Source organism: Vitis vinifera, chromosome 19, assembly GCF_030704535.1.
Source record: "Vitis vinifera cultivar Pinot Noir 40024 chromosome 19, ASM3070453v1".
NCBI lineage: Eukaryota > Viridiplantae > Streptophyta > Magnoliopsida > Vitales > Vitaceae > Vitis > Vitis vinifera.
In genome coordinates this window covers 2,900,728-2,911,932 of record NC_081823.1, presented here as the reverse complement: position 1 = coordinate 2,911,932, position 11,205 = coordinate 2,900,728, and the positions used below count along the sequence as shown (strand labels likewise).

At 29.8% G+C, this 11,205-nt stretch overlaps 1 protein-coding gene across 1 annotated transcript; it reads left to right on the top strand.

Moving 5' to 3' along the window:
* Positions 1-5,718: 5,718 nt before the first annotated feature.
* Positions 5,719-6,198, top strand: LOC104877557 (E3 ubiquitin-protein ligase RING1-like). The gene has a single exon (XM_010646071.1). The coding sequence runs from the start codon at positions 5,719-5,721 to the stop codon at positions 6,196-6,198; it is 480 nt and encodes a 159-aa protein (XP_010644373.1).
* The last annotated feature ends 5,007 nt before the right edge of the window (positions 6,199-11,205 follow it).

The following is an 11,205-nucleotide window of genomic DNA, read 5'->3' as shown; positions in this document are numbered from 1 at the left end:
ACTTTGCAAAAAATGAAAAAGAGGTGTATGTTTTGATGGTATGTCAGGTGAAGGAAGAAACTCAACAAAACATGTGGTATTTAGATAATGGCTGCAGGAACCACATATGTGGAGAGAATGAGGCATTATCTGACTTGGATGAAATCGCAACTCTATTAAGTTTGGTGACAACTCCACAATTTTTGTTATGAGAAAAGGAAATGTAACAATCCAAACCAAAGGAAATGCCACCCACACTATCACTAATGTTCTTTTTGTGCCAAATTTAAAGACCAACTTGCTTAGTGTGGGAAAATTACAAGAAAAATGATATGAGAATTTCATCAAAGATGAAGTATGTCAAATTCAAGACACAAAGTTGGGCTTAATTGCTCAAGTTAACATGATGGCAAATCATATATTCCCATTTTATCTTCACAACATTGCTCATACATGCTTCTCAGCAAAATTAAAAGATGAGGCCTGACTATGGCACTTTCGTTATGGGCATCTGAATTTTGGCGTATTGAAAACACTACAACAAAAAACACATGGTGATAAGGATTCCTCAAATTACAACTTCTTCTCAATTTTGTGAAGAATGTGTTGTTAGCAAACAACACCGTAATCAATTCCCACAAGGAAAATCTTGGAAAGCGAAGAAGGCATTGGAGCTTGTTCATTTCGACATTTGTGGCCCAATAACACTACATTCTAATGGAGGTGAAAGATATATAATTACCTTCATCGATGATTATAGTCGTAAGATATGGGTTTATTTTTTGCAAGAAAAATTTGAAGCCTTTGTAGCTTTTAAAAGCTATAAAGCGCTTGTTGAGAAAGAAGTTGGCAACCCAATAAAAGTTATTTGCACGGATCATGGTGGAGAATATAATTCACATGAATTTGCAATTTTTTGTGAGAACCATGGAATCAAGAGACAACTTACAACAACTTATACACCCCAATAGAATAGTGTATGTGAGAGGAAGAACCGCACTATTATGAATATGGTGCAAAGCCTTTTGACAACAACTAGCATTCTAAAAAGTTTCTGGCCTAAAGAAGTTAATTGGAGCATTCATATATTGAACAAAAGTCTCACACTTACTGTTCAAAATATGACACTGGAAGAAGCATGGAGTGGAAGGAAACCTACTATAGATCATTTTCGGATTTTTGGGTATATTGCCTATGCCCATATTCTAGATGAGAAAATGAGGAAACTAGCTAACAAGGAAGAAAAATGCATTTTTCTTGGTGTTAGTGATAATTCAAAAGCTTATAAACTATACAATCCTAGCACCATGAAAATTGTCATCGGTCGTGATGTGGTATTTGATGAAAAAGACACCTGGTTATGGAATCAAAATAGTGTTAAAGAAAATATTCTAGTAGATTTTGGTGATGATGAAAAATGACAGCAGCCTATGGGGAATGACCAAGAAAATGAAGTCACTCAAAATGTTCCAATAGTTTATCAAATCCCACTTACAGTTGAGTCACAAAAGCCTCAACGTGTTCGAAGAAGACTAGCATGGATGACTAATTATGAGTTAACTAGAGTTGACCAAGGTGATGGCCCACTTACACATTTTGCTTTGTTTTCAAATTGTGATCTTACCATTTTTGAAGTGGCTGTCAAATAACCTAAATAAAGAAAGGCTATGGATGCTGAAATTATAGCCATTGAAAGAAATGATACATAGGAGCTATGTGATCTTCCAAAAAGGTAGAAGACCATTGGTGTAAAGTAGGTTTACAAGACAAAGTTAAAGGAGAATGGTGAGGTTGACAAGCACAAGACACACTTGGTAGCTAAGGACTGCAAGCAGGAATTTGGTGTTGAGTATGAAGAAGTCTTTACTTCGGTTGCAAGGCATGATACAATCAAATCGATGATTGCCACGACAGCTCAAAACTCATAGCCTATCTTTCAATTGGACATGAAATCAACATTCCTCCATAGAGATTTGAAATAAAAGGTATTTATTGATCAACTTCCTGGTTATGTAAAACTTGGCAATGAGCATGAAGTGTATAAGTTAAAGAAAACTCTATATGGATTAAAACAAGTTCTACGGGCTTGGTATAATCGTATAGAAACTCATTTTTTGAATGAAGGATTTAAAAAATGTCCTTATGACCATACGTTTTTTATAAAAATTGAATATGGAAGGAAAAATGTCCATTGTTTGCTTATATGTAGATGATTTAATCTACACTGGAAATCATAAGACCATGTTTAGAAGTTTTAAGAAATCCATGATGGCTAAATTTGAGATGTTTGATCTTGGCACAATGCATTATTTTCTTGGCATTGAAGTTATGTAGTCTTCTATTGGAATTTTTATTTCTCAAAAGAAGTATGTGCGAGAAATCTTAGACAGGTTTCAAATGAAGGATTGTAATCCTATAAATACTTCATCTGAGTTTGGTATGAAACTAAACAAAGATAATGGAGGAAAGAAGGTTGACAACACTCTTTACAAACAAATAGTGGGAAGTTTAATGTATTTAACGGCAACAAGACTTGATATAATGCATATTATAAGTGTGATTAGCAGGTACATGGAATGTCCTACAAAGATTCATCTCTTGGCTGCAAAAAGAACTTTCCGGTACTTGCAAGGTACTAAGGAGTTTGGGTTGTTTTACAAGAATGAAGAAAAGTCAAATTTGTTTGGCTTTATAGATAGTGATTATGCAGGAGATTTAGATGATCGAAAAAACACATCTGGGTATGTTTTCATGATGGGGGTAGGAGCTATTTCATGGTCATCAAAGAAGCAACCTATTGTCACATTATTATCCACTAAAGCTAAATTTGTTGTTGCAACAACTTGTGCTTGTCAAGCTATTTGGTTAAAGAAAATCCTTAAAGAGGTACATTTCAAAGATGATGGACCTACTCAGATTTATTGTGACAACAGTTTAGCAATAAAGCTTTCCAAAAATCCAGTTTTACATGGTCAAAGCAAACATATAGATGTGAAGTATCATTTCTTGAGGGATCTCACAAATGATGGAGTCATTAATCTTATTTACTACAAAAATGAAGATCAGATCACTAATATTCTAACCAAGCCTCTCAAGTTTCTTGCATTTAAGAAGCTCAGGAAACTACTTGGTGTTTATACTTCAAATGTTTTAATTTGAGGGATGGAGCTTCAAAGTTTAACTCTTATTAAACTGGATGTTATGTCTGGAATATCGGTTTAAGGGAGGGATTGTTGAGGAAATTTAAATGTGGGTTGTCCTAGTCTTTAGTGAGTTTGTTTACCTAGTCATAGAAGTTTGTTTTTAATGTGGGAGCATGTCTATTTTCATGTTGCTTTCAGTCATGTATTAGCCTATTTATAGGTTTTTTTTGTTATCGATAAAAAAAATGTAGAAAGTATATCCTCTGTTTCCTATTATTATTGTGAAAAACGTTTTATTAGTTTTCTATTAATATCAAAATTACCACTAATTATGTGGTTTTACTCGTGAAACTCGAGTCCTTACATGTATGATTCTGCTCTCATTATTTTATACTCGAGTTTCATTGTGTTTGGTTATGTTTGGTTCTTGGAAAACACTAAGGAAAGAAAAAAAGTGTAAAATAAAATGATTTTTTCATATTTGGTTGTGTTATGAAAAATATCAAAGAAAATCAAATATTATTACAACTAGTTAGAAATTTATATATTTTTAAATTATTTAATCTTTATATCAATGAGTTAAAATAAGTAAAATGAGTTTGAAGTAACAAATAAAAATAATTTATTGACTTTTAATCTATTTTTTATTTTCCTCTACTTTTTCTTTCTTTCTACTTTTACTTTGTATTTTCTTTCCCTTCATTTTTCCTCAAACTTTTCTAGAACCAAACATAGTCTTTTTATTTTAATAAGATTTATTTATATTTTGATCTCGTGTACTTGTATATTGGTGTCATATATTTGTGCTTTTATTTAATAAATTAAATGTTTTATGTATTTAAATATCTCAAAATTGAATTTGATATATACTCATTCGATACCTTGAGTTTTTTTTTCAAAATTTAAACATTGAATTAAGTGTCAAACTAATCCCATTTGAACACTCTTGGGCTACATTTAGTTGACGGGATGAGATACGATAGAATATGTAGATCTTAAGATATGATTTCCAATGGGATACGATACCCTTTGATATACATATCATATAAACATGATATTTGAAGGTACATAATATATTCAATGAGATATGTTATATTATATTATATTTATATTTTAATTTATGAAATGAATAAAAAATAATATGAAATATATATTATTTTCAATGTTTAAAATAAAATTATATCACATTCAAATATTTTTTATTTAAAAAAAATGAAAATTTTGTTATTTTTAACAATATCCATGATTAAAATATTTAAACTTTATAAATAAATAAAATTATATTATGCTATTTAATATATAAAAATAATTTATATATCAGAAATTTAATTTATAATTAAAAAAATTATTTTGTAGAATGAGTATATTAAAAATTAAAATTTAATAGAAAAATAAATTTTTAATACATAGGATATTTATATCTCATATTTTATCATCAGATTAACCTATTTCATAAAAGGGATTAAAAAAAATGGATAATATATTTACACTTGAATTATGAATTTTTTTTTCAGTACCAAAATACATACTACTATTAATAAAAAGACCAAAATACTCTTACAAATATGAAATTCTAATATTTAAATTTAGATTTCCTAGAATTTTAAAATATTTAATAAATTTAAAATTAAAATATTAAAATAAAATAAATAATTTTTTCACTTTAAAAATGTTAATAAATCTAAAAAATTTAAAATACATAATTTTATTCAAATTCAAAACTTTTAATAAATAGAATATAAAAATGGACTTTAAAAAAAACTAAACTTTTAAATTAAAATTTTCAATTTAAAAATTTACTATACATTATATAACAACAATAAAAAGTCGATAAAAATAGTAAATAATAATAATAATAATAATAAAGGAGGCATGGATGTAATGAGAAAATTATGGTCTATTTAACCATATTTTTTTAAACTTGTTTTAAAAACTATTTATAAGTTAAAGAACAAAAAATTGTTTTTAAAAACAAGTTTCATAAAATATGATTAAATAGGTCTATGTTTTCCTTTTGTTTTTAAAAATTAGTGAAAAAAACTCATACTTATTCTCTAAAATTTCACTTTGTTTTTAAATATTATTTCTAAAAAACAGTAATCAAACAATGTTAGGAATTTTTAAAAACTATTTTTTATTTTTAAAAATAACAAATTGTTTTTAAAGCACATGACAAACAAGCCTCTATTTTTTTATATATGAATTTTTAAATAAAATTTTATTTGTTTTTAAAAATTGCCCTTGTAAATCTTTTTTGTTTAAAATATTTTGAAACAAACCCTAAAGCATTAGAATCCAATAGAAACCACTAAAACTTTAAATAGTGCCCTTGACCACTATCACAAAATCCTAAACATTATACACCTAGTAATCAAAATAGAAACCAAATCTATTAATCCCCACAAATAGTTTCCTAATTCTCCTACTCCTAATCAAAATAGAAATCACACTCACAATCAAACTACCAAACCCCAATATAAAATATACGATCAGAGTTAGAATTAATTTGCACCTGAGAACCCCTCCCCCCCACCCACATTGTCGTCTTCTCTAGAGCCCTTTCTTCATCCTCTCTTCTTGATCAACATTTCAGACCATGGATCTCGACCTCATCATAATCCGTTATAGTATGCTTGGTTTCCTCGTCATGCTTCTTGTCCTCCCCCTCTGGGATAGGCTTTTCCTGCCGTTCATCAGGTCCCGGAGAATCCACGAGCCTGAGCTGGGAGGATCGTCAGATTTTGAACAAGATTCTGAAGAAGATGAGATTGAGACGATAGTGCAGGTGAAGAGGCTATCCCAAACACGGTTTCATCTGGCATTAGAACAGCTCCCACCTCTGACGAACTACAGAAGCCGCAGCAGCAGCCCAGGAACATCCATATATGGCGGCTGCCCCATATGTTTGGAGGATTTCGAGGAGGGAGAGTCGTGTCAGGTTATTCCAGAGTGCAACCATATTTTCCATTGGCCATGCATTGCAGAATGGTTGATGGAGAATCAGACATGTCCAGTTTGTCGTCGCTTGCTTTTACCCAGAAAGAAAGCATATAAATTTCCAATTCCTTCTTACTGATCTGTGATATATATACAAGTTTGTAGAAGTTCTAAGAAAACAAAAACAAAGGAAGAATGTGCACTGCATTATTGAGAAACAATGAATACAACAATGATTTTATTATGATGTAATTTTCTTGATACTAGTACAATAAATAATCATATCAAAAATATAAATTCAAATACTACATAATTATTAAACGGATAAGACATCGTGTAACTCATTAACTCATATAACTAATTTAATAATCAGGTTAAATTAAGTTATATATATATATATATATATATAATTAATGTATCAACTAAACATATTTTTAACTTAATTGATTTATTTATTTAAAATATGTTAAATATATATTAAATAGTTTAAAGATATAACTAAGTCAATACTGAAATTATTAAATGAGTCAATTCCGCTAAATTCTTATTTAACGGGATATATAAGTTACTAAGAATTTGGCTCAGATCAACTCAAATTTGTGAAAAATGTATTAGGTTTGTGTCATATTTTTTTATTCTAAAGTACAAAACATTATTTTTAAGAATATAGTAGCTTTAAACGAACCCTAAAACTTCTATATAAAAATTTTCTATTATTTTCTGTTAAAAAAAATTTATTTTCGAGATTAAAAAGAAAGTCATTTTTAATACTATCAAAAAAGTAAAGATTATTACTATTTTTATATTTCAAAAACAAGAAAAATCATAAATATATTCAAACACGAAATATTAGAATTATATCAAATATAAAGCAAAAACAAAAACATTACAAATTTGGAAACAAACGTCCTTTTCTAATTCCTAATTCTCCAAATCCCATTCAAGATAGAAATCACAATCCGAGTCCGAATCAAATTGCAAAACCCTAATACCACATACATGTATACACAAGTATATGGGTAAAATGGGGTGAAGTTTTTCACAGGCCATAAAATTTCCACTGAAAATCCCAAAAATTAACATGTTGATCAACTCCCCTTCTTCTTCTACATTCTACTATATATGCTTGGTGGAGGAACCCTATCGAGTTGTTCCAGAATGAATCCATACTTTCCATTCACCTCGCCAGTTTGTCATCGCCTCATCTTACCCATCAAATGTTCTTCTCCTTGATTAATTATCAGGGTCTAGAAATAGGTTTTTTTTACACTTGAATTCTGATTTTTTTTCAGTACCAAAAGACATATTACTATTAATAAAAAGACCAAAGTGCCCTTACAAATATGAAATTCTAATATTTAAATTTAGGTTTACTGGAATTTTAAAATATTTAATAAATTAAAATTTAAAATATTAAAATAAAATAAATATTTTTTTATCACTTTAAATTTTTTAATAAATCTAAAAAATTTAAAATGCATAATTTTATTCAAATTCAAGAATTTTTAATAAATAGAATATAAAAAATGGACTTTAAAAAAACTAAACTTTTAAATTAAAATTTTCAATTTAAAATTTTACTTTATAACAACAATAAGAAGAAGATAAAAATAGTAAATAATAATAATAATAAAGGAGGCATGGATGTATTGAGAAAATTAGGGTTTGTTTAACCATATTTTTTAAAATTTATTTTTTAAAACTATTTATAAATTAAAGAACGAAAAACTGTTTTTAAAAACAAGTTTTAGAAAATATCGTTAAATGGGACTATGATTTTCCTTATGTTTTTTAAAATTGGTGAAAAAAACTCCTACTTATTCTCTAAAATTTCACTATGTTTTTAAAAATTATTTTTAAAAAACAGTAATCAAATAATGTTAGGAATTTTTAAAAACTATTTTCTATTTTTAAAAATAGAAAACTGTTTTTAAAGCACATGGCAAACAAGCCTCTATTTTTTTATATTTGAATTTTTAAATAAAATTTTATTTGTTTTTAAAAATTGCCCTTGAAAATCTTTTTTGTTTAAAATATTTTGAAACAAAACCTAAAGCATTAGAGTCCAATAGAAGTACATATGTTTAGAGACTAAAACCTTAAATAGTGGAGCCCCTGAAAGGAAAATATTTAGAATTAGACCACAATCACAAAATCCTAAACATTATACGCCTAGTAATCAAAATAGAAACCAAATCTATTAATCCATAATCCCCATAAATAGTTTCCTAATTCTCCTACTCCTAATCAAACTACCAAACCCCAATATTAAGCCCTTTCTTCATCCTCTCTTCTTGATCAATATTTAACACCATGGATCTCGACCCCATCATAATCGGTTATTATTGTTTGCTTTGTTTCCTCATTATACTTCTTGTCCTCCTCCTCTGGGATTGGCTTTTCCCTCTGTTCATCAGGTCCCGGAGAATCCACGAGCCTGAGCTGGGAGGATCGTCAGATTCTGAACAAGATGACATTGAGGAGAGAGTGCAGGTGAAGAGGCTATCCCAAACACGGTTTCATCTGGCATTAGAACAACTCCCACCTCCGACGAACTACAGAAGCCGCAGCAGCAGCCAAGGGACATCCATTTATGGCGGCTGCCCCATATGTTTGGAGGATTTCGAGGAGGGAGAGTCGTGTCAGGTTATTCCGGAGTGCAACCATATTTTCCATTGGCCATGCATTGAGGAATGGTTGATGGAGAACCAGACATGTCCAGTTTGTCGTCGCTTGCTTTTACCCAGAAAGGAAGCATATAAATTTCCAATTCCTTCTTACTGATCTGTGATGTATATGCAAGTTTGTAGAAGTTCTAAGAAAACAAAAACAAAGGAAGAATGTGCATTGCATTATTGAGAAACAATGAATACAACATTGATTTTATTATGGTGTTGGAAATTTTAGGAATGATTTTGTGGGAAATTTTATTATGGTGTAATTTTCATGATATAAGTACAATAAATAATCGTTATTTTCTATAATTCAATTTTTCTTTCATATTTTATTTAAGCTATGTTTGGTCTGAAGTTTGAGGGAAAATACTGGAGAAAGAAAGTAGCGATAAAAAGTAGATGAAAAAAAAAAGAAAAATAAAACTGAAGTAAATAAATTATTTTTATATGTTGTTTTATATTTAATTTACTTATTTAATTATTCTATATAAAGATTAAAAAATCTTAAAGAATATAAATTTTTTACTAATTTTAATTATATTTGACTTTTTGTCTCTTTTATGATAAAATCAAAGATGAAAAAATAATTTTCGCTATTATGTTTTTTCTTTAATATTTTTTTAGAATTGAACATATCCTTGGGTTATTTTGGTTTTCGAAAAATTGAAAGGAAAGTAAAAAGAGAAAATAGAAAGAAATAAAAAATGAAGGAAAATAAAAATAAATTTAAAATTAATAAATTATTTTTGTATGTTTCTTCAAATTCATTTCATATTTTTTCCTCAATTATATAAATATTATATAATTTAAAAATTCATAAATTTTTATTTAATTTTAATTATATATATTATAAATTCAAATCCTACGAACTTAAACTTTTAGAAAAATTCTTTATTCAACAACATTGCACCAATGCTTGGGGCATTGTATTTAAATCTTTTCACATGTTTGTTTTTTTAATTACCATTTTTTTTTTACTATTGCCTATATTTGCATCTCTCCACGTGCGGATACGGGATCTCCACATCTCGACATGCGAGTATACGGTCCAATACAATGGAATTGGAAATTTACATGCTTTCCTTCTGGGTAAAAGCAAGCGACGACGAACCGGACATATCTGCTTCTTCACCAACCATCCCCCAATGCATGGCAGGTGGAAAATATGGTTGCACTCCGGAATAACCTGACACGCCTCACCCTCCTCAAAATCCTCCAAGCATATGGGGCAGCCGCCATCTATGGACGTGCCTTGGCTGCTGCTGCTGCTGCGGCGGCTTCTGTTCTTTGTGGGCGGTGGGAGTTGTTCCAATGCCAGACGAAACCGTGTTTGGAATAACCTCTGGTCTCGATCTCTACTTCTTCAGAATCTGATCTTCCTAGCTCAGGGTCGTGGATTCTCCGGGACATGATGATCAGCCAGAGGACGACAAGAAGCACGACGAGGGAAGCACACAAACAATAAGTAAGGAGTACGAGTAGAGATGACAACGGGCGGGTTTTTTCAAATACTTGTCTCGTCCCATTAAGGATGGGACGAGGTTTAAATTTAATAAACGGGTTTTTTATTTAATTTAATTATTTATAAAATATATTTATTTTAATATAATTAAAAAAATTTAAAAGTAATTTTAAAAAAAAATTAAAATTAAAATTAAATAAAAAGTTAAGCGGGGCGGGTATGGGAATATAGCATACCCGCCCGCCCCGCCCCGCCCCGCCCCGTTTAATTTTTTAAATGGGACGGGGATGGGAATTGGTTTAAATAAACGGGGCGGGGTTGGGAGGGGGGCGCCCCGCCCCGTTGCCATCCCTAATCCCGCCCGCCCCGTTTACATATAAAATTAATTTAATTTAAAATTTTATTGTACTATTTTTAATAAATAGATAATAATAAAAAATTTAATAAAATAAGTTATAAAAAATATAATAATTTTATTATTTATAAAATATATTTATTTTAATATAATTAAAAATTTTAAAAGTAATTAAAAAAAATTAATTTCTCATACCCGCCCTACCCCGTTTAATTTAATTTTTTAAATGGGACAGTGTGGACCCCGCATTTCGATTGCTCGATGCGTTTCCCACTCAATGACGAGCTCGATTTTTATTTCAAAAATTTGATTTTTTATTTGATTAAGAAAACTGACTTGGAGTCGCCACTTATTTTTGTTTTATTTTTAAAGGGTAAACAAAATAAGAAAGAAAAACCCTAAGTGTGACTCCTTGTTTTGGAAAAGGCGGTCTGTGAAAAACCGAATCGGGTTCGGGGGTCAGGTTACTTATCGGGAAGGTACGGTAAAGACCGTAGCACCCCTCTAAGTCCCTAAAGTCGGGTCTCTACTAATAAAATAAAGCAATCATGGCAATTGATGAGGAAATCAATGAATACTCAGAGTGATCATGCACACGTGAGAATCTAAACATGCATATAGAAAATGACCAGAGTGGATGTGGATGCGTACCTG